At 42.9% G+C, this 25,141-nt stretch overlaps 1 protein-coding gene across 1 annotated transcript; it reads left to right on the forward strand.

Annotated features, from left to right (window-relative positions):
* The first annotated feature begins 2,243 nt into the window (after positions 1 to 2,243).
* LOC120435119 (zinc finger protein 2 homolog) lies at positions 2,244 to 23,768 on the forward strand. Its single transcript, XM_039604096.1, has 5 exons — positions 2,244 to 2,520; positions 7,521 to 7,736; positions 8,179 to 8,430; positions 8,875 to 9,126; positions 21,690 to 23,768. The coding sequence occupies exons 1-5, from the start codon at positions 2,358 to 2,360 to the stop codon at positions 23,123 to 23,125; spliced, it is 2,319 nt and encodes a 772-aa protein (XP_039460030.1). The 5' UTR covers positions 2,244 to 2,357; the 3' UTR covers positions 23,126 to 23,768.
* Positions 23,769 to 25,141: the final 1,373 nt, after the last annotated feature.

Genomic DNA, 25,141 nt, shown 5'->3' on the forward strand with positions numbered 1-25,141 from the left:
TCACTTTCCTGTTCTGGTGTCTTGGGTAAACCATGGCCTGAAGCATGCCCTGGGGTCCTGCCCTCCTCCTTTTCAGTCTGTTTGCCACCATTGCTGCTGCTGTTCAAAGTTCAGTCCGTCCTGGTTCTGACCCCAATTGAGGCAGTCCTTTTCTCCAGTGTCCATGCTCACCGCAGGTGAAACCTGCATCATCTTCTGTGTTTTGTCCGTTCTGAGGTGCCTTTTGACCTCAGTTGCTCCTCCTGTGTCTGGCACGCCCTTTTTGCTGCCCGATCATCCGTGTTGGTCCATCACTGCCCTGCACAGTGTTAATGCAGAGTTATCAAGGTCAGCATTATGTTGCTTGGCCTCACTTTTCATTCGGGCTTAATGGGTGTCTCGTCACAGCTTTGTCAGCTGAAGCTGTCTGGAAATTTCCCCCGTGTAGTGAAACAGGCCATGGGTTTAACGCCCTCCGTCTCTGTTGCATGAGATCCTTTTCCTGCAGCACTGTTGACATTTTCAGGTTGTTGTTGTGGGTGCAGCTGCTGCAGCGTTTGGTCAGGGTCACGTCAAAGATGGTAGAGGGGAGAGCAGGAGTCCAGGTCAGCCTCGGCTTCCAGGGCCGGCAAAGCAGCCTGTAATTAAACATAAAGAGAAAAAACAAAAACAAAACAAAACAAAAACAAACAGAAGTGTACGAACAGGAAAATGATGTTGTGTTGGCTGTGTTACAAAGAGAGGGGAGAAGCCTTCTCCCCCCCCCCTTTTTTTTTTTATTCTCTTTCTCACGATATAATTAACTCATAACCCACCAAGTTGACAGGACAACATGCACATGTTCAAATTCTTAAGCTCATGTTTAAACTCACAAAAGAGAAATTTCTTTCCAATCACTTGTTGTTCAATCAGCAGAAAACACCTCACAATTTGACTCTTAACCACTAAATTTGTTGTTTCATCACTGGTTGGTCATACCAGTCTCTTTATTTTCTTTTTCTTTGAAGTTAAATTGTTGTCCTGCAACCCAGAGGGTTTATTTGTTAGAAATGGATAAACTTCATCATTAAAAACAACAGGTGTATGTTAAATTTCCCTGCTTCAATCTTGCCGGAAAATCTTCACGTGTTCATGTGTGTACGCTGTTTTTTCATTGCGTGAGTGTGCATTTGTAGGCGGGTTATTTTTAACTTTTTCTCAAACAAGGCATTACCTTAAAAGGAGCCTTTCTCTCACATTTCTCTGCTTGTGTGTGTTTTTGTTTCACCTTTTGTTGTGATGCTCCGGACGCCTTCCCAACCTCCACAAGTCTGTCGGCCCTAATGTGTTAAAACTTATCTTAATTTCTCCTCTAATTCTCTCCTCGCTGCTGTCTCTTCCACAGCTGCTGATTCTTGCGGGGTGTGGTTCCCATTACTATAATTTTGCTTCGGCCGCTGTGCTTGTGGTGGGCAGTTGGTCCAGGTCCGTAGCCGCCTGTATTAACACACTAAGAGATTTATTTAATATCATTTTCATCACACACACACGAGGTCCGCAGCGCTGTTTAAAAGGCTCTGGAGTTCCCTGTATTAGGCACGTAAACCTGTGACACAAAAATCACAAAACCCGGACCACCACAGACTGTTTTCCTTCATGGTGATGAAGGAAAACGCTGGGCTGGCATGTAAAAGGGCATTTATTCCCTTCAAGGACCTGAAGCTCCATAAAGCACCCCTCCAAACCCATCTGTTCTCTGATTGGATAGTTAAATTTGTGATTGACATGACATTGGCCAATCAGATGAAAGGAAGAAAAATAGAGTCAAAATTCGTACTTGTAACTTGAAACTTGAGTACAGAGTTTCACACGTATTTTTTGGCTAAGTCCACACACAAATCTTTTTTACACACACACAAATTCTTTTTACACATACAAATCTTTTTTTTTTACGCACACACAAATTCTTTTTACACATACAAATCTTTTTTACACACACACAAATTCTTTTTACACATACAAATCCTGATTTACAAGTACAAAACTGATTTACAAGTACAAAATATTTATGACCACAATTTGAACCCATACAGTCGCTCTCACATTCACTCCCGCATTCACACCTATGGGCAATTTGGATTAATCGATTAACCTATCCCCACAAACTGCATGTCTTTGGATGGTGGGAGGAAGCCGGAGTTGTATATTGTTATTTCATGGACCGTACTAGAGAAATCAGGAGACCTGATGAGGGCAGTATTACGCCTTTGATACCTCCAGCCTACCGTAAATTCAGTAGAAGAAGAAGAGCGGCAATGGCGCCATTGAGAGATCCCGTTGTGATCCTGAGTTAAGATTGAAGACGTTGGTTTGGCGGTGTATCGGTTGTTGTTGCAATAATGTCTTCAGTTCAGCATCTGAGAGAGTTTATCAAGGAGAGATTAACTTCTGCTGCAGAAGAAATCTTCTCAGAGATTGAAAAAATGATCGTCCGGTATGAGGAAGAGATCTGTCAGCTAAGACTGCTTAATATCAGACCCAGGGTAAAGTCACACAATACAGGTGTGTAAATTTGTGGAGGTGTGGGGGTTGCGGGATCGTCGTGTGAGTCACGTGGGCATGATCTAAATGCATTGATCTAAACTAGTAATACACCACAGTAAAGTGTATGCGGTTATATCTGTGCAGTGTTGAGAAGGTTACTTTTAAAAGTTTTCCACTACAGATTACAGATTACAGAATACATGGCCCAAACGTAGTTTGTAACGTATTCCGTTAAGTTACTCAATGTGAATAACGTATTCTAAATACTTTGGGCCGGATTACTTTATATATTTTTATGCTTTTTACAACTACATGCCATGTGAATTATTGCTATAACTGAAGGCTACTAGCCACCGAGCTAACATTGTTAGCTGGCGTTAGCTAAAGTTAGTTCATAGATTTCAGACTGTTAGACTTAATTGATAGCAGTAACAACCTGCTAGCTATAAATAATCGTGCAGTTCTGAAAGCAATACCAAGTAAATCAATAAAAGTAAAATCGTGATGTAAAATGAGTAACAGTATGGTGGACATTAGGTAAGGCTGCAGTTTTTGCAGCGATCTCGTATAGAAAACAATTTCTGTATCAGTAATATGTTTTCTTTCTGTTTGCTTTCAGAACTGCACATGATTATTTGCAGCTAGCAGGTTGTAATGCAGCCTTCAGTAATAGTAATGAGTCACACAGCAATAGTACATCGAAGATTCTGAAGTGGGGCATAACCTAGATAGTAGCTATCTAGGTTATGCCCTATGTTTAAGGTAGAGATGGACCGATCCGATATTACGTATCGGTATCGGTCCGATACTGACCTAAATTACTGGATCGGATATCGGCGAGAAATAAAAAATGTAATCCGATCCATTAAATATCAAAAAAACACCTCACAAAACTTGCGACAAGGCGTAACTCGGCTCATAACCATAGCATGTCGGAGCAGTGTGCCTCACGTGATAGAGCGGCTGTGTGTATTTGTAGCCTTGCTACCAAACCAGCATTTCATCTCCGAGGAAGTTATCCCAGAGAGAAGTAAAGCAAGTGTGTAAGTTCATCTCTGAATGTTTGTAAAGCGTTCCCATGTTAAGCTTAACAACCGATATATGGAGCGACTGACTCTCTCTCTCCCTCACCTTCCTGCAGCTACTTCAATCGTGAAACTGCTTAATGATCAGCTGATCGGCTTTTCTGTTGCGAGTCCGTCTCTCTTCTTTGTTTTTGGTCCACTTTGCACCAGAAAGAGGAAACCAGCGGCGGAACAACAGCAGCACGTTTAACCTTGATAAGCTGTTGTTGTTAGAATTTATTTAATATTACTTTCTACACCAGGATCCTTTTCTACGTAGCTGACGGCTGGTAACTGTGCAGGGGCGGATCTAGCAAAGTGTAGCCAGGGGGCCGATAGGGCATTAACAGGAAAGGGGCACAAAGACATACTTTTCTTTCTTATTCTCATTTAAAATGCCTAGCTTTTAATAAATAATTATCTGAATCTTACACCCAAAGTTTTAATCTGATGTAAAATGTATAGAAGTCCATTACTGTATATAGTAACTGTTAAGTCTAATATACCCTAGTAAGCTATAGTACTTTTTTCTTTGAGAAGGTACCATCTGTGAATTCTGCAATTCTGTTGAAGAAAGATGTTGAATCTATTTAATTATTCTTGAAAAATAATTATTTATGCTGTTTTTTTTTCACCCTGCATCAAATTAAAGTTGATTACATCGATTAAGCATCATGAGGTGGAGGGTGGGTGGTTCCCTATTTTTTTTTGCTGGGAGTTTGCAACCCTATTAGTTAGGTTGCTTAATATTTCTGCTAAGTACTCTTTAAAATACCAGAATAGGGAGGATTAAGTTTATTAGATTGATCAGTGTTGCTGAACTATGAAATATTTTGGGTGCAGTGTATTTTTTACATACAGGTATAACAGAATAGCTTTAGTGTTATTGTTTATTTAAACTTGAGTATAAACTTATACAAAATGCAGCAAGATATTAAAAAAACAGTTTTATTGATTAAAAAACACACTATATCGGATTCATATCGGTATCGGCAGATATCCAAATTTATGATATCGGTATCGGTATCGGACATAAAAAAGTGGTATCGTGCCATCTCTAGTTTAAGGTATGTGCTAACTAAAAAACAACTAAAACAAGGTAGTTGTAGTAGGCTTACGTTAGGGCTGTGCAATATTAGGGCTGCCACAAACGAATATTTTGATAGTCGACTAGTCACCGATTATTTTTGCGATTAGTCGACTAATCAGATCAAGCATCCACTGGACGTAAAACGTACAGTTTATTGCACCAGCATGCATCTGCTCTTATATAACTATCATTAGCTTACAGCTTCAAGTGTTTAAGGTATGTGCTAACTAAAAATAAAGACAAGATGATAGTTTATTAAATTTTAATGAAATTTGCAGATTGTTTCGGTGAAGTTTAATAAACTTCTTGCTATCTAAAATATAACGGGACACCTGAGTATATTCTCGAGCATCTCACACTTCCGATAATCAGTTGTCTGCTTGACGTTTATTCAGCTGTGTAAAAACTATAACTTTAATCTCAGCCAAACCGATTTACTCAGGAACAAATAAAATACTAAAAAAAGCCAAACAATAACATTTTTAAGTTATCTAAGTGACTTATGTATGTTCAACCTGAGTAGCGAAAGACGGCGGTGGGTTTGAAAACAATTTGCCAGGAGTCCGGTGTTCTCACGGGCTCTAGCGAGCTTTGAACCCCGGCTTGCTGGGTAACAGACGTCTCCGAAAACGTCAGAGCGCTTTTGAAAATATGTGATGTCTTGATAAACTGAGCAGATATTTGAGGTTTACACAGCTACATTCTTGCCTGAAAATATGTAAAACGTTTATTTTGTGACCCAGAAAGAATAATAAGAGTAATATTAAAACTAACTAGCTGCCACCATTGTTGGAAACTGAGCTGGGCTGCGCTATGAATTCTGGGACAGAGCTACTTCTTCTTCGGGGTTTAACGGCAGCTGGCATCCTTGTACATGCAGTGCTGCCATCTTCTGTTTCAGTCCGTTTTTACACTCTTAAATCCTACTACTTATTCCTGCGTCTTTTGTGATCTTATAAAGCTTCAAACAACGCGTCGACTATTAAATCAGTCGTCGACGATTTTAATAGTCAACTTAATCGTGACTAGTCGACTAATCGTGGCAGCCCTCTGCAATATGATGAAATATATCAGATGATGAGATGAAAACATCTATAGTTTCAAGTTATATGCTGTTGTTTGGTTTGTGGTGTCACAAAATACATTTTTAACAGCAATATTTTTTCATTGGTTTCATCTTCACTGGCTATCAATAAAGATGAGGCAGAACCTGGTAGCTCCAAACAGAAGGACCAGTCAAAACAAATTGAGGATGTTATTCCTAAATGAGGGGCTCCCCCTGTTGCATGGACATGGTTTGGTTATGAAAAGTCTGACACGGATCAGAAAACTCTACTATGGAAATTATGTTCAGACCGGTCCCCACCATGGACTCAAACATGACAAACCTCTTTGACCACCTACGCAAGAATCATGTGAAAGTTTGTGGAGAGAGTTTATAGATGAGAAGCAAAAAAGAGCCGTCAGGTGCTCAAAATAAACCTTACACTCAAATGTTAGAACAGGCTTTTCCCCACAACACGCCATGTAATAAATCCTCAGAAAGAAAATGGCAGCCGTTACAACATATATCTAAAAATATATAGTTTCATGCATTGGTCAAAATACTCGACTCCAGGTACACGACACCCAGCTGAAAACACTTCACAGAAGTCAAGTTGCCCAACATTCACAGAATTTACAGAAAAAGCACTATTTTGTCATATTTATCATTATCGGGACGAGAAACGTCTTATATTGGGATATGAGATTTTGGTCATATTTGGTCAAAAAGAATGTACTTCCAGATGTTTCTTTAGGTTGGAGGTGGAGTCTTTATAGCTGAGAGCAGCTCGGTTGCTGGGTCCATTGTGTAAGCCACCAACATTACCAGGACACTTACACTAGAGAGCCTCTTATTGCGTGTTTTGTTTGGGTTTCCGGCAATGCATGAAATTAACAAAATTAGAGAGAGTATAGCCTAACATATGAAACAGGAAAAGACCATCGTGTAATCCATTTATTTAGAAGTAACTGTATTCTAATTATTACCAATTTATCGGTAACTGTAATGGAATACAGTTACTCGTGTTTCGTATTTTAAATGCATAACGCCGGTACATGTATGCCGTTACTCCCTAACACTGCATCTATGTAAACATACTTACGGCCACTTTGTTAGGTACACCCGTTCAACTATTTAATCCAAAATGTAATCAGCCAATCAGATGGCAATAGCCCATGCATTTCAGCATGTAGCGATCATTGACGGTGATTGAAATCACTTTGATCATGGTGTGGGTGTTGGTGCCACATTGGCTGATCTGAGTGTTTCAGAAACTGCTGATCTGTTTAAATTTCCAGCACAAACATCTGTTTGATTTACAGAGAGTAGTCCGAAAAAGACTAAATATACTGTTCCCTTAAAATGACAGTTCCCTGTACTCGGGTCTCCAGAGTCACCAGCTCTCAACCCAACAGAGCACGTTTGGAATGTAGTGGACCATGAGATTTGCATCATGGATGTGAAGATGACAAATATGCAGCAGGTATTAGTAAAATGTTAAAAGATTAGCATTAACAGCATACCTTACCTGCCGTCGTAAAATACTTTAAGCTTTCATGATCATATTCAGATCATGCTGCTGTTCATTTGTTTGTTTATTCACATTGTGTGATGATCACTGGCAGTCACATCTAAAAATCAGACCCCAGACAGCTGTAAGGTTATCAACATCACCCAATGAACAAATGACTATGAGTGAATGTTTCTGTGGCAACATAAACCACAAGCTAAATTCTCAATAGGTGACCGTTTTCAACCGTCTTGAGCTTTCTTATCATCACATTAGTCACTATTTTCTTGTGTCCCTTTGTTGATGAAGGTCTGTATGATCAGCAGTTCTGTGACCAGGAGAGGAGCTCCAGTCTGGACCAGCAGGACACAGATCCTCCACAGACTAACGAGGAACAAGAGGAAATCTCCACCAATCAGGAAGGAGAGCAGCTTGAACTGAAGCAGGAGGATGAAGGGATTAATGTGTGGACCGGAGAACAGCTGGATTTGTCGTGGAAACCTGGAGTAAAGCTGACCAGAATAGGTATGTAAAAGTGGAATAAGCAGATTTCATAATATAGAAATGAATATGACTCATAACAAAACGTCACAAAGACACATGGCGTGCATTACCCCCTGGGATACTGCCTCACTGAAGACGTTTTCTGTTAGCACAGTAAAATAAAAACTGGGTTTCAAATCTTCTGGTGTTTAATAAAAACTAAAATTTCCACCAGATTTAAGTCATGTTAGTCCAGAATGGTATGCAGAATGTAGAAAAATGTTGAGACGATGAAAACTGTGGATTATTGGCCACAAGGACCAAGTTGGAGTAGCGAGCTGTACGCCTCATAAATGATGACTTTCTGCATGTAAACAGAATTCTTCGCTGTTCACTGCATGAGAGAGAATATTTAAATATCGCTCACATATCTGAGAGACCTGCTCACAATGTAACTTTTTTCTTGTGTGTTGTGTCCGCTAAGACCTCCCACAGCAACATGATTGTAAGGAAAGTGAGGATCTGGATGACCCGCAGGTCTGTAGCCAGGAGAGGAGCTCCAGTCTGGACCAGCAGGACACAGATCCTCCACAGACTAAAGAGGAACAAGAGGAAATCTCCACCAATCAGGAAGGAGAGCAGCTTGAACTGAAGCAGGAGGATGAAGGGATTAATGTGTGGACCGGAGAACAGCTGGATTTGTCGTGGAAACCTGGAGTAAAGCTGACCAGAATAGGTATGTAAAAGTGGAATAAGCAGATTTCATAATATAGAAATGAATATGACTCATAACAAAATGTCACAAAGACACATGGCGTGCATTACCCCCTGGGATACTGCCTCACTGAAGACATGTTTTCTGTTAGCACAGTAAAATAAAAACTGGGTTTCAAATCTTCTGGTGTTTAATAAAAACTAAAATTTCCACCAGATTTAAGTCATGTTAGTCCAGAATGGTATGCAGAATGTAGAAAAATGTTGAGACGATGAAAACTGTGGATTATTGGCCACAAGGACCAAGTTGGAGTAGCGAGCTGTACACCTCATAAATGATGACTTTCTGCATGTAAACAGAATTCTTCGCTGTTCACTGCATGAGAGAGAATATTTAAATATCGCTCACATATCTGAGAGACCTGCTCACAATGTAACTTTTTTCTTGTGTGTTGTGTCTGCTAAGACCTCCCACAGCAACATGATTGTAAGGAAAATGAGGATCTGGATGACCCGCAGGTCTGTAGCCAGGAGAGGAGCTCCAGTCTGGACCAGCAGGACACAGATCCTCCACAGACTAAAGAGGAACAAGAGGAAATCTCCACCAATCAGGAAGGAGAGCAGCTTGCACTGAAGCAGGAAACCAAAGGCATCATCATCTGGACCGGGCAGGAGCTGGGCATCATGTGGAACCCTGAAGTAAAGTTGCACAGAATAGGTATGCAAAACCTTAATAGATAGATTCAGTTTTGTATTAAGAAATCTAACTCATGTTGGATCCTAATCAGACCTCTGATATACTTTATAGAGGCACATGAAGAATTTAAAGACCGACTGCAATAAGGAAACTGACATAATGTTCTAAGAGCCAAAATGTCTAGCCCTCCCAGTGTCCGCCCAGTCAGGACTGTCTTATGTTGAAAATAATTGAGTACAAGAGAGAGGAAGACACCCTACAATGAGTTGAAACATCAGCTTGTTATTTATTCCTGCACATTCATATTTGTCATTCATATTGTCGCTTTGTTTGTCCCTCCAAATTGCAGTCGTCACTCCTTCGCCTGTGCTGCGCCCCTGCACCTGCAGGCGCACTTACAGTGAATATCAAATTTAATAACAGGACATTAACTAGGCATGTAATACTTTTCTTTCTTTTTTTGGCCACATTTTTCAAGTGACCTATATTTGACAACAGCATATATAAAAAAAACAACCACTTTAAATTATGCTTTTGGTGAGCCATCTCAATGTTTTCAGTAGCCCCCATATGGCCACCCATATGAAAAAACTCTGGAGCCGCCCCTGTACATTATGACTGAGTACATCCACTAAACCTTTTGTGGATAACATAATTATCCCCATTAGGGCTGAACGATCAATTTAAAAATAAAATATATCGATTTGAAACTAAGCTTTTAGCAAACCACACAACACTATGATAGGTGTGTCCTTGTGCCATGTGTTTCTGGGTCTTTCTTTCTTCTTCTGTTCCTTTGGATTCTAGTACACGGCCTGTGTAGTGATGTTATCGGTGGACTTCCTGATTGTGTGGCCAATCCAGCACCACTTTCTCTCAGAACTGGTATTGCTATTGGTTTCTGGTTTGTACTTGTCCACAGTTTGTAATCTTCTCTGGCCACTGGATACAGAAGATTTGTTGCAGGCAGCTGCTGATGAATGTCTGCAACATACAGAGCGCTGTCTTTGCTTCATGTTTACGAGCTATAGAGAAGTATAGGTGTGACCCTGATTTTAAAAACGCTCAGCTTGGTGGAATTTCTGACCTCTTGAGTTTCAGACATTTTTTAAAATTATGTTGTTTCTTTTTTCTTTCTTTTTTTAACACTAGATTTACTAACCCGAGGTGTTATTCACCCCTGCTGAGATTTTCAAAGGTCGTCAGCTCAATTCTCCTCCACCCATTATCTTTGAGGCCTGGGACATTTGCATTTGTTTACTCAGAGTAGCTCAGATCCAAGGCAGGCCAAACCTCTGTGTTACAACCTTCAGAAATGCCTGCCGTATCTATACAAAATATCCCACACATTGACTAACCTGCAAATATGAAAGACACATTCACAATATATGGAAACACAAGTCTGTTTTATTTATAAAAAATTGTGTGAAAACAGAATGAAAAGTTGCTAATACAATGACATTAGTGGCATGTGTGATCTCTCCAGCTTTGCATGTTCTCTTCCTTTGCCTGTTTATGTAAAAATAGCAAAACTTAAAAAAGGAAAACATAACAAACTAGAAAAATTTGCATTTCCTGCGAAAATGCTGTGTGGATGCCGTAACGCTGAAGCTGTCTGCTGAAAAGCTGAAAAAGATGAAAAGTTGCAAAAAGTGGTATGGTGGTGAAAAAAAAACCATGTCACCCTGAGCAGGATTCGAACCTGGCCCTCCTGGTCTCAAGGCAGCTATTCATCTCACTGAGCTAAACTCATTCTCACAAAGAAGAGGTGGAGAGACTGACAATTTTGCTGAAATGAGCAGAAGCGGCTGAGAATTGTGCTGATAAGAGGTGAAAAGGCTGAAAACTTTGCAGAAAAGAGGTGAATCAGCAGAATTTCTGCTGAAAAGTTTTTTCTGAAAACAGCTGAGATTTGTGCTAATAAGAGGTGAAAAGGCTGAAAATTTTGCAGAAGAGGTGAATAAGCAGAATTTGGGCTGAAAAGAAGTGAAAATTCTGAAAATTCTGCTGAAAAGAGTTCAATCAGCAGAACTTCTGCTGAAAAGAGGTGAATGAGCAGAATTCTGCTGAAAAACAGCTGAAAAAGCTGGTATTTGTGCTGAAAAGGGGTGAAAAAACTGAAAATTTTGCTGAAAAGGGGTGAAAAAGCTGAAATTGAGTTAAAAAAGTTTAACTGTTAACTGAAAGAAATGTTGCCATAAGCGGGATTTGAACCCGGGCCTCCCAGTCTGAGAACGGATGCTCATCTCACTGAGCTAAAACACAGGTCAACCCGGCAAGGAAAATCAGTGAGGCCACTGATGATATGGCAGAAATGGGCAAAAAATATTGCAAAAAAAATTCAATATCTCAAAAAGTATAGAAGTTATGAGCACCAAAAGTCATAGCCGGCATTAGCAGAAATAGCAGAATTTTTTAAAGTTTGAATGGCGAAAATCGGATAAAAACTGTGGGAGTAGTTAAGTGCCAAAAAACGTACGGAAGCAACTAGATTATAGTGGAATAAAGAATAAAGAGAAACAGGAACTCAATAGTGTGGATGCCTTTCAGGGCATCCACACAATAAATTCTGTCCCTCAGTTCCAGGTTGGTTCATCTCTTCATCTTCCTGCCTTTTGTCTTAGGTTACTCTCCCACACAGTCTGTCTGTCTGTGTCATAGTCTGTTTGCAGCATTTGCAGACGCAGTGACCATCGTCCCTGCATTCAGTAATGAAGTTCCTTGACTCTCAGCACAGATCTTCCATTGTTCCATTGTGACTGTGTATGTGAGGGAGTGGCATTGCATGACTACAGCACAGTGCTGTGCATAAAAGCAGACAGACCCATTTATTCCTTTCTGACAACGCACATCAGGATGGCCTCCGTATCACTGCCTCACAGGAAGAACCTCTCCGCACAACAGGCTTTGGCTTTGCTTCAGGAAATGGACGAAGCAGACTCTGATGGAGGAGAGGTTTCATTTGTGCAGCAGGCCACTGATACCTCCTCAGAAGAATCTGAAAAGGAGACGGAACAAGAACCCAAGATGCCTCCACAGATGAGGCACCGTGGTACTGGGAAGCCCTGCCTGAGCCACACGGCAAAAGACGGCACTGTGTGGGCAGAGGAGGACATTGGAATGCCCAGTGCAGTAGGAAATCGCTCGTGCCTCACTGCGCAAGTTGGACCCACAGAATCTGCTGAGGTTTGTCATTGCCATAGTACGTATGATATTTATATAAAGCCAATTAGAGTGAGGTTCATGTAAATTTACCATTCTCTACTTGTTTATCTTCTGACAGCGTAAGATTACAAGTGTGCTCCAAAGCGTCCTTTGGCTGTTAGACGTGGGAATGCAGCAGACCATCAGGGAGTGTACGGTCCATCAAGCCTGCAGAACAGAGCCGGACTGGAATTTGTCAATTCATGAACTGATGGCATTCATTTCAATTCTGTTTGTAAGAGCAATCATGTGTCCCGTTGGTGCCATTGTGGATTGCTGGTAAGAAAGTTTTCTGGTGCCAGTAATCAAAGAGACAATGCCCCGAGATAGATTCATTTCAATTATGCAACACCTTTGATTTGATGACAAGGACACGCGGGCAGAACGGGTGAAAACAGACAAATTTGGGATCAAGTTCTGGATGGCCACGGATTTTGGAAACCAAATATGTCTCCAATGCATCTCCTTACTTGGGAAAGGACCCCAGTCATCAGAAGGGAGAGAGGCTGGCCGAGAACGTGGTCATGAAACTGATAGAGGCATTTTTGGATGATGGGAGAGATGTCACAACGGACAGTTCCTTTACTTCCCTGTGACTGTCGCACAGACTGCTGCAGCGCAAAATAACGTTAACTGGGCACAGTGAATAAAGTCCGGCGCGAACTTCCTCAACTTGCAAAAGACACTGCACAGTGAGAGGTATTCTCCACTTCAGTGTTTGGAAGTGGCAGTGTCTGCTTGACAATTTATGCACCTAAAAAAACAAGACTTTGTGTTAAAGTTCAAGGCACCAAGACGTGACGATCGGTGACGACAGAAAGAGGAAACCCAACACGATAACTGACTATAACCACATGAAGGTATGTGAATGTGTGTATAATTTTACTGTAAACAACGGTAGACTGGTGGGTAATAAGCGAATGAATAATGCAGAAAACAGAGATTTGAGATGGGGAAACTGTTCTTGAAGTACAGAGAGAGAGAGAGAGAGAGAGCTGTGCATGAAGTGTGATTTTTATCGTGGTGGAAGCAAAACAGCAAAACTCAGAGGGAATTCATGACATTTATCAAATATGAAGTGTAGTTTGCTGCTTCTTTTGCTGCTGGCTCGGTGAACTTTGGTTGGAGAGAGACAAAACCTGCAGCTCAGAATCAGCGCAAAAAGACGTAAACACAGAGTGGACCCGACGCATCAGAATTGCTGAGCTCTGACAGCGTGTCCGTCTACGGGCCGTCGGGTGAGAAAGCCGAGAAAGACAAAGCTGATTCTGATGCGTCGGGTCCGCTCTGTGTTTATGTCTTTGTGTGGAATCCGTGTAGCTGCTCTCGTTTGCTGTTTGTTGAAATAGTTTTGTGAGCTTTAATCTGAGAATCTGGCGTTTCTGGCAAAATACATTTATATTTAAAAGTCAATTCAGGATTTAATGTTATCGATATCGCTTTATTCAAGCTACTCTCCTCCCTCTTCCACCTGCACTTTCAATTGGACCACGGCCAATCAGAGAGGTCGCATTTGGAATGAATATATCTTATGTGAGCTCTCCAGTTAAGTTTTTCATCTAATTTTCACTGACTCTTTCAATATCAACACCATTTATTTGAATCTTAGCATTTGTATTTAAACTATTTCCAAATAACATAAGTTTAGATTTATTCAAATTTAATGATAATCTGTTTTTATCAAGCCAGAACTTCACTTCACTTATTTCATTAGTCATATCCTCCAATAAATTCTGCAGATCATCACTAGAGCAAAAAAATGTTTGTCGTCAGCAAAGACCTAACCCTAACCCTTAACCTCCTAACCCCCTAACCCATATACTCATGACTCTCTCTCTCTCTGCTTTTACAGTGTGGTGTAGACTTGTTGGACCAAATGGCGCGGATGTATTCCGTAAGAGCAGCAACACGCAGGTGGCCAGTAGTGGTTTTCTACAATATTCTGGACCTGGCGGCGATGAATGCCTACATTTTGTACAAGGCATGTACAGGATGGACAAGCGAAAGAAGATTGTTTCTGAGACTTCTAGCTAAGGCACTTTGTTGTCGATTCATGCAGCACAAGGAAATACTAGCACAGAGGCAGGCTGCTGAAGCTGCTGCAGCTGCTGTGCCAGGGACTGTAAAGACAACGCAGTGCCAGGTGCAAGAGAGCTGCAACAGGAATCGCAGCAGGTTTACCTGTGCAACATGTCACAAATTCACCTGTGCCAAATGCAGGGATGATGGACACAGGATCTGCAAACGCTGTAAAGTTCGCAACACTTTAAAATAAAGCAGACTTGTGTATCCATATATTGTGAATTTGCGTTTTTTGTATAGATACGGCAGGCATTTCTGAAGGTTGTAACACAGAGGTTTGGCCTGCCTTGGATCTGAGCTACTAGTAAAGAAATGCAAATGCTGCACAACAACACACACACACGCACAAACACAGCAAATCTGTCTTTATTAGTCCCACAAGTGGAAAATCTGCATTGTCATTGCAGAAAAGTGTATAGTGCTGTGGAATGCCAGGACTGCCAAAATGAATGAATTAAATACACCATAAAATAATTAATAAAATGTATCAATTATTAATTAAAATTGGAATTAAATACATATTTAGTACATATTTAAGTAATTAATTATTGACACATTTAATAAATCCATGACTCATTTAATTAATTAATTATTTATTTCATATTTTAATTATTTCTTGATACATTTAATTATTTCATGATTTATTTATTTCTTTTTCACAGTCCTGACCTCTGGCTGTTCATGAATTTATTTTATCTGTCAGCCTCACCCATCAAACTCAGGGGGCAGGGTTAACACTGATCGAGTCAAAACCATTGTTTTAGCCTGGTGGCCCCGTTTGTCCTTCTCTACACTAACAACCGGCATGTGGAAAATAACTGAACTGTACTTTGAAAAACCCTGTTTGTGTGTCACCAGATACACTTTTAATATTTTTTAGCAGTGAATGTAGTGGTTTAATCTTCAGATATCTTGTGGTTTGTCAAGATAGAGCCTGTTTGTAAAAGTGCTTCGATGATTTCGGAGATGTCTGCCCAGCCCAGTCTCACACCAAAGTGTGTGATAGTCCATCTAAGGAGCTTGGAAAGAAAAGCGTCTGGACTTTAAGTTTCCGTGAAGACGATAAAGAAGTCCGGACGCTTTCTTTCCAAGCTCCTTAGACTACGATGACCTGGATGACTGAGAACCTTCACAGATGTGTGACAGACCTGCTTGGCTCGCAAGTGGTTGCCGCAGACAAAGCGTGGGTCCCGGTACACAACTGTCATAACCCCCGCTGACTGTCACCTCTCGGAGGTTCAACATAGACTGCTTCCACTTGTTTTTGCACTAGAATGTGATAGGTTTGTAGCTTGAACCTATTCACTGGAACGTTGAAGGCAATGTGATTACACAGCAAGCAAGACACGAGTAGGCAATATTCTTTATGTTTCACGTGCACGGGAGAGAACTGGACAGGCGCCGTTCCTTCGCTTGACCCCAGTTGCTCTCGTCCGCTCTCCCGTAACACTGCTCTTTTATTGTGGTTACATGAATATGCATAGGTTCATTAACATATGACCTCTTATATAGGTATACATGTGAACAAAGAATACCTTGTGTGTGTGTGTGTGTGTGTGTGTGTGTGTATCTGTGTGTGGGGGTCAAACTGTGACCCCAGGAAGACTCCCCAGAGCCGTCCATCTAAACAAAAGGCACTTAGCCTAAAACAGATATAGATACATTTATCCTACCATAAAACAATAAGACAAGGTACGACCTCTCCCATGCTCCCAAAATGTGGGTGTGAAAGTCAGAGAGCTCAGGAATGCACACAAAGCTTGCAGACTATTAAGGATCAAACCTCTACCAATCTACACCTAATTATAAAACTCTAAGAATATATGAGTGAATATTTCTAAGCATAAATGGCAATAAACAATACAAATCTAACAGAATGATGTCGGCGTAAGTCATATTCGTTGTTTTCCGACCGATGTAATTGAGCATTGTGTGGCACATCCGACATACTGTTGTACTTTTGTCCACGACGCGCTTAAGTAGGGTCATACTTCACATGAAAACCAAAATAGTTCCAAATGCCAGATCTGAATGACGGTGGATGAGGTTCAATTTTGGGTAGCATTGAGGCATTTGCCATGCTAACTTGAGTGAATGCATATGGGCGGTGCTCAGTGAATCTGCCCTCAACAATGCAGCCTAGGCGGAGTAATCGAACACAGATCCACTGAGCCCTCAACACATACGGCATCATCAGAAGAAAAGTTGATCAAATAAAATACAATTTTGGTATCGTTCAATACATATGCGTACCGAACCAAAAGCACTATTTTGTGTATCCTATTGTGTATATATATGTATACATATATGTATATGTGTATATATATATATATCTATACACACAAAAAAAAAAACACCCAGCACGCCCCTGCGGGCGGTTTATCCTTCAAGCTCGGGTCCTCTACCAGAGGCCCGGGAGCTTGAAGGTCCTGCGCAGTATCTTAGCTGTTCCCAGGACTGCGCTCTTCTGGACAGAGATCTCCGATGTTGTTCCCGGGATCTGCTGGAGCCACTCGCCTAGCTTGGGAGTCACCGCACCTAGTGCTCCGATTAGCACGGGGACCACCGTTACCTTCACCCTCCACATCCTCTCGAGCTCTTCTCTGAGCCCTTGGTATTTCTCCAGCTTCTCGTGTTCCTTCTTCCTGATATTGCTGTCATTTGGAACCGCTACATCGATCACTACGGCCGTCTTCTTCTGTTTGTCTACCACCACTATGTCCGGTTGGTTAGCCACCACCATTTTGTCCGTCTGCATCTGGAAGTCCCACAGGATCTTAGCTCGGTCATTCTCCCTGGCGGAATGGGTTACATGAATAGGATGAGGGACCTATGGATTCTTCGATACCCAACATCCACAATGACGGCGAAACAACTAGTAGCTCAGTGTTCCAGATCAACAGGACCCTAAGAGCCTTCATCAGGAGCTCAATGGGGATGTGGCGTACAACACTAGAGGCCAACTCCAAGCCCACAGCACAAGTCACCATCAAGTGCGGGATCTACCAAGGAGATGCTCTGTCCCCACTGCTGTTCTGCATAGGCCTGAACCCCCTCAGTGAGATCATTAACAAGACTGGCTACGGATACCGACTACGGAACGGAGCGGTTGTCAGCCACCTCCTGTACATGGATGACATCAAGCTGTATGCCAAGAGTGAACAAGACATCGATTCACTGATCCACACTACCAGGATATACAGCAATGACATCGGGATGTCGTTCGGACTGGAGAAGTGTAGTCGGATGGTAACAAAGAGAGGGAAGGTAGTCAGAACTGAGGGGATCGAACTACCAGAAGGCAACATTGCAGACATAGAGGACAGTTACAAGTACCTGGGGATCCTGCAGGCGAATGGGAACCATGAAGAGGCCGCTAGGAAAGCTGCAACCACCAAATACCTGCAGAGGGTCAGGCAAGTCCTGAGGAGTCAGCTGAACGGTAAGAACAAGATCCGGGCCATCAACACCTACGCCCTGCCCGTGATCAGGTACCCTGCTGGGGTAATAGGCTGGCCAAAGGAGGAGATAGAAGCCACTGACATCAAGACAAGAAAGCTCCTTACCATGCATGGAGGGTTTCACCCCAAGTCCAGCACCCTGAGGCTGTACGCTAAGCGGAAGGAAGGAGGCCGGGGACTGGTGAGTGTCAGCACACAGTCCAGGATGAGACAACGAACATCCAAGAATACATTGGGAAGATGGCCCCAACTGACCGAGTGCTCAGTGAATACCTCAGGCAGCAGAAACCCAAGAAAGAGGAGGAGGCGAGGAACCATCATGGAAGGACAGGCCCCTGCACGGTATGTACCACCGGCAGATAGAGGAGGTGGCTGATATCCAGAAATCCTACCAGTGGCTGGACAAAGCTGGACTGAGAGACAGCACAGAGGCACTAATCATGGCAGCACAAGAACAAGCTCTGAGTACAAGATCCATAGAGGCTGGGGTCTACCACACCAGGCAAGACCCCAGGTGCAGGCTGTGTAAAGATGCCCCAGAGACAATCCAGCACATAACAGCAGGGTGCAAGATGCTAGCAGGCAAGGCATACATGGAACGCCATAACCAAGTGGCCGGCATAGTGTACAGGAACATCTGTGCCGAGTATAACCTGGAAGTCCCAAGGTCAAAATGGGAGACGCCCCCAAGGGTGGTGGAGAATGACCGAGCTAAGATCCTGTGGGACTTCCAGATACAGACGGACAAAATGGTGGTGGCTAACCAACCGGACATAGTGGTGGTAGACAAACAGAAGAAGACGGCCATAGTGATCGATGTAGCGGTTCCAAATGACAGCAATATCAGGAAGAAGGAACACGAGAAGCTGGAGAAATACCAAGGGCTCAGAGAAGAGCTCGAGAGGATGTGGAGGGTGAAGGTAGCGGTGGTCCCGTGCTAATCGGAGCACTAGGTGCGGTGACTCCCAAGCTAGGCGAGTGGCTCCAGCAGATCCCGGGAACAACATCGGACATCTCTGTCCAGAAGAGCGCAGTCCTGGGAACAGCTAAGATACTGCGCAGGGACCTTCAAGCTCCCAGGCCTCTGGTAGAGGACCCGAGCTTGAAGGATAAACCCCTCGCAGGGGCGTGCTGGGTGTTTTTACACATATGTGTATATATATATATATATATATATATATATATATATATATATATATATATATATACACGTGTATATATACGTGTATATACATATATACGTGTATATATATATACGTATATACGTATATATATGAAGGAACTGAAGGAACAATGGGCTGGGAGGTCAGTTCCTTAATCTTAATATGCAAATTGATCAACAACCACTGACCAAAACCCACTGATCAAAGATCACTGATCAATGGCCATGACTACCATTCACAGAGAGTTGGGGAATGGCTTCAATCACAGCATTGTAAGATGGCGAAAGATGTACCCTTAGGCCCCCTCCTCGATTCAGAGATGGTCTTTCCCTTTTCACGTAAATGGCCTCCTTGACTCCGCGCTCAAACCAGCGTTCCTCCCAGTCTAAGATGTGTACATCCTCATCCTTGAAAGAGTGTCCACTGGCCTGTAGGTGTGAATAGACTGCAGAGTCCTGGCCTGACGAGGTAGCTCTTCTGTGTTGTGCCATCCGCTTTGCCAGACGTTGTTTGGTTTCCCCGATGTATAAATCCTGGCAATCCTCCTGGCACTTAACAGCGTACACTATGTTACTCTGTTAGTGTCGGGGGACCCGATCCTTGGGGTGGACCAGTTTTTGGCGCAGCGTGTTTTGGGGTTTAAAAGCCACAGAGACCCGGTGTTTAGAAAAAATGCGTCTCAACTGCTCCGATACTCCTGACACACATGGGATCACTACAGGTTTTCGCTTGGGCGGTTGTCCTTCTCTCCTGGATTGGCTGGAGCTTTCTTTAGGTGCCTTTCCTGCTTTGACAAAAGTCCACCTGGGATAACCACATTTACTCAGGGCCTTCTTGATCTGATGTTCTTCTGCCTCCCTGGCCGCTGTGTCAGTGGGGATGGTGTTCGCTTTGTGTTGTAGCGTCCTAATGACACCCAGTTTGTGCTCCAGTGGATGATGAGAGTCAAACCTTAAATACTGATCCGTATGTGTAGGTTTACGGTACACGTCAGCTTTTAGATGTCCCCCATTACTGATGGAAATCTCACAGTCTAAGAAGGCTAACCTGCCACTTTTCATATCCTCCCTGGTGAATTTGATGTGTCGGTCCACTGAGTTAATGTGATTAATGAATTGTGGTACGTCCTGAGATTTGATTTCCACCCAGGTGTCATCCACATATCTGAACCAATGGCTTGGCGGTGTTCCAGGGTAGGATAGCAAAGCCCTCTTTTCCACTTCTTCCATGTACAAATTGGCCACGATGGGTGAAACTGGGAAGCCCATGGCACACCCATGTTTCTGCCTGTAGAACTGACCCTTGTATGTGAAGTAGGTGGAATGAAGACAGTTCCAAAAGCAAACACACTTGGTCGTTGCTGAGAGTGGTCCTGTTGTTGAGGTTGGTGTCATCCTGTAATCTCTTACGGACTACCTCCAACGCTTCCGTGACTGGGATGCAAGTGAAGAGAGGTGTAACGTCGTACGAGACCATGGTTTCATCTGCCTCCATAAGGATATCTCTCACCTTCTCAACAAAATCCAGGGTTTTCTGGATGTGGTGTTCAGAGCTGCCCACCAGCGGGTTGAGGATCGAAGCCAGAAACTTGGAGATGTTATAGGTGACCGAGTTGATCATGCAGACAATCGGTCTTAAAGGTGCACCCTGTTTATGTATTTTTGGTAAACCATACAGGCTTGGTGTAAATTCCCATTGGTATAGCCTGTGGTATGCGGTCCGGTCAATAGCCTTGTCTTGTTCTAACTGCTTCAGACAGTCTATCACCCTCTTCCTGTAGCCACTTCCTGGGTCTCGTTTCAGGGGCTCATAAGTATTTTCATCACTGAGTAGTGATAAATTTTCTCATGATAGTCTTTCTGGTTTAGCAATACTGTGCACCTATCCTTGTCTGAAGGAAGGATGATAATGTTGTTGTCATCACTAAGTGATGTGAGTGCCTTCCTCTCCTCCATGGTGATGTTGGATGCTGGGGGCTTTGCATTGCTGAGACAGCCCGAAACTTTAGTCCGTAGGCGGAGGGTGGAGGGTGGTTCCCTATTTTGTTTTGCTGAGAGTTTGTTAGGTTGTTTAATATTTCTACTAAGTACTCTTTAAAATACCAGAATAGGGAGGATGGTGTAGGTAGGTTTAAGTTTGTTAGATTGATCGGTGTAGCTGAACTAGAAAATATTTTGGGTGCAGTGTATTTTTTGCATACAGGTATAACAGAATAGTTTTAGTGTTTTGTTTTTTAAAACTTGAGTGTGAACTTCTACAAAATGCAGCAAGATATTTATAATAAACAGTTGTATTGATTACAAAATACACTATATCGGATTCATATCGGTATCGGCAGATATGCAAATTTATGATATCGGTATTGGACATAAAGTGGTATCGTGCCATCATTAGTTTTGTGTACTTTGATTACAAAATTTCAGGGATACGATTTTGTTGTTTTGTTTGATTATATATCGTCTTTATTTCCTCATCGTAGATGGTCTTTTTATATTATTTGTAGAGTTTGTAAATGACAGCAAAATTGTTTTCACTGAGTCAGCAAAACCGTTTCTCCCCACAACATGCCTTTCATTGGTATATCTAAGCAACATGCTTACCATGTGGAGATTTGCTAATGGTTAAGGTTACCTTGTAATTTCTCAAATGTATGTTTTTTGATCTGGCCCTTCAGATTTTCTACAACATGACTGTAAGGATGAGGCGGGGCTCACAAATCAGCAGGTCTGTAACCAGGAGAAGAACTCCAGTCTAGACCAGAAGGATACGTCACAGATTAAAGGGGGAGAGGCAGAACTCCGTACCACTCAAGAGGAAAAACCGCTTGTCCTAAAGCAGGAGACTGCAACTTTTCCTGCTGGTGAAGCAAGTGACCACAGTGAGCCAAAACCAAGCAGTGACCAGCTCCTTTCTTACAACTCTCCTGTCACAGATCAGGATGAAAGCAAGGATGGTAACTCACACAGAAATGAGTCGGAGGCAGTCGTATCAGGCCTGACAGTTCAAAATTCCAAGACAGCACATTTATGTAGCCGCTGTGGGAAAAGATTTTATAGGTCAGAAACATTGAGTCGACATATGCGAATTCACACAGGTGAGAAGCCACATTCTTGTAGCACCTGTGGGAAACGATTTTTTAAGAAGTGTAATTTGAATAGGCACATGGGAATTCACACAGGTGAGAAGCCACATTCTTGTAGCACCTGTGGGAAAAGATTTAGTTTGAAAGAAATTTTGAATAGGCACATGCGAATTCACACAGGTGAGAAGCCACATTCTTGTAGCACCTGTGGGAAAAGATTTAGTCAGAAGAGTCATTTGAAGATTCACATGCGAATTCACACAGGTGAGAAGCCACATTCTTGTAGCACCTGTGGGAAACGATTTATTAAGAAGGGTAGTTTGAAGTGTCACATGCGAATTCACACAGGTGAGAAGCCACATTCTTGTAGCACCTGTGGGAAAAGATTTAATCAGAAGTATAATTTGAAGAGTCACATGCGAATTCACACAGGTGAGAAGCCACATTCTTGTAGCACCTGTGGGAAAAGATTTAGTCAGAAGAGTCATTTGAAGATTCACATGCAAATTCACACATGTGAGAAGCCACATTCTTGTAGCACCTGTGGGAAAAGATTTAATCAGAAGGGTAATTTGAAGAGTCACATGCGAATTCACACAGGTGAGAAGCCACATTCTTGTAGCACCTGTGGGAAAAGATTTAGTCAGAAGAGTCATTTGAAGATTCACATGCGAATTCACACAGGTGAGAAGCCACATTCTTGTAGCACCTGTGGGAAACGATTTATTAAGAAGGGTAGTTTGAAGTGTCACATGCGAATTCACACAGGTGAGAAGCCACATTCTTGTAGCACCTGTGGGAAAAGATTTAATCAGAAGTGTAATTTGAAGAGTCACATGCGAATTCACACAGGTGAGAAGCCACATTCTTGTAGCACCTGTGGGAAAAGATTTAGTCAGAAGAGTCATTTGAAGATTCACATGCGAATTCACACATGTGAGAAACCACATTGTTGCAGCACCTGTGGGAAACATTTTAGTTCTTCAGTAGTGTTGAAAATGCATTTAGGAATCCATGCTACATGCTAAATATCATTCTTAGAAAATGGTGATGGTAGAACACATAAACATTGTTCGGATCATTTAAAAAAAAAACAACTTTCAAAAGGTTTTTGGAAGCTCAGTCTCTCTCTTCACACATGGAGAAAAAAAACAGAGTTTGTCTCGCAACATAAAATGTGTCCACCTTTATCACCTGTTTCTGACGTCATTGTTTTATAGTTTATGGGATTTGTCTTTGCTGAAGTTTTTTCATTTTCTTTGTCATGGCCTCGACAGTGCTTGAGATATTTTTTTGTGTCTTGATATAAAAGAACTATTTCTCAAAAACACACTTGGAAATATCTGTTTAACAAACTACCTGTGTACATGAGGTAGCCTTTATTGAAATCATTTTTTTCTCTGAAGTTTACAGTTTGAAGGTGTTTAAAGCAGAAGACAGTTGACTAACTTTGCACTGTTTGCTAACTTGCACACTGCCAGAACTCCTGTTGGGATTTTGTTTTTTATAATGAAATTTATACACTGGATTGACATTAATGGGAAGTGCTTTGTATATGGAAAAGGAATATTTTAGGGAATGACAATGTTAAGCAGTTGATCCATGTTCGCGTATTGTTTGTGACCCATATACTTATGTTATAAATGTAAATAATAAATGACCTAACTTGCACTACTGTTATGTGAGCACCTGTTGATACCCAGCTGTTGTTTGAGATATAATAATATGGACTAATGTGTAACTTTAACAGTGGTGTGTTCCATTTGACAGGAAATGAATCTAAATTCCTCTCCGTGAATCGCTACCTTATCGTGGTGGAGGGGTTTGTGTGTCACAGGGATCCCAGGGGCTATGTTGTCTGGGGGCTTTTGCCCCCTGGTAGGGTCTCCCATGGCAAATTGGTCCTGGGTGAGGGACCAGACAAAGAGCGATTCAGAAGACCCGTATGAAAAGAACATCGAGGGAACAGTTTACCCTGCCCGGGATAGGGTTACGGGGCCCCGCCCTGGAGCCAGGCCCGGGAGGGTGCCCAGGGCGGCGTCTGGTGGCCGGGCCTTAGTCCATGGGGCCCGGCCGGGCACAGCCCGAAGAGGAGACATGGGCCCATCCTCCGCAGGCCCACCACCCGCAGGAGGCGCCATAGGGGTCGGGTGCATTGTGTGTCGAGCGGCGGCCAGGAGCGGAGGCCCTGGCGGACCAATCCCCAGCTGCCAAGACTGGCAATAGGGACATGGAATGTCACCTCTCTGGTGGGGAAGGAGCCTGAGTTAGTGCGTGAGGTTGAGAAGTACCGGCTAGATATAGTCGGGCTCGCCTCACGCATGGCTTGGGCTCTGGAACTAGTCTCCTGGAGAGGGCTGGACTCTGTCTCAGTCTGGAGTTGCCCCTGGTGAGAGGCGGCGGGCTGGGGTGGGTATTCTAATATCCCCCCGGCTTGCTGCCGGTATGTTGGGGTTTTTCCCGGTGGATGAGAGGGTTTGTTCCCTGCGCCTCAGGGTCGGGGAACGGGTTCTGACTGTCATCTGCGCTTATGCACCAGTGGCAGTTCAGAGTACCCAGCCTTCTTAGAGTCCCTGGGGGGTGCTGGAAGGTGCCCCACCTGGAGACTCTGTTGTCCTGCTGGGAGACTTCAATGCTCACGTGGGTAACGACAGCGAGACCTGGAGGGGCATGATTGGGAGGAACGGCCTCCCTGATCTGAACCCAGTGGTGTTTTGTTATTGGACTTCTGTGCAAATCACAGTTTGGCCATAACGAACACCTTGTTCGAACATAAGAGTGTCCATAAGTGCACGTGGCACCAGGATGCTCTAGGCCGCAGGTCGATGATCGATTTTGTAATCGTATCACCAGACCTGCGACCATATGTTCTGGACACTCGGGTAAAGAGAGGGGCTGAGCTGTCAACTGATCACCACCTGGTGGTGAGTTGGATCAGGTGGCGGGGAGGACGCTGGACAGACCCGGTGCACCTAAACGCGTAGTGAGGGTGTGCTGGGAGCGTCTAGCAGAGGCCCCAGTCCGCGAGATCTTCAACGCACACC

The sequence above is a fragment of the Oreochromis aureus genome, linkage group 20 (genome assembly GCF_013358895.1).
Source record: "Oreochromis aureus strain Israel breed Guangdong linkage group 20, ZZ_aureus, whole genome shotgun sequence".
NCBI classification, from domain to species: Eukaryota; Metazoa; Chordata; class Actinopteri; order Cichliformes; family Cichlidae; genus Oreochromis; species Oreochromis aureus.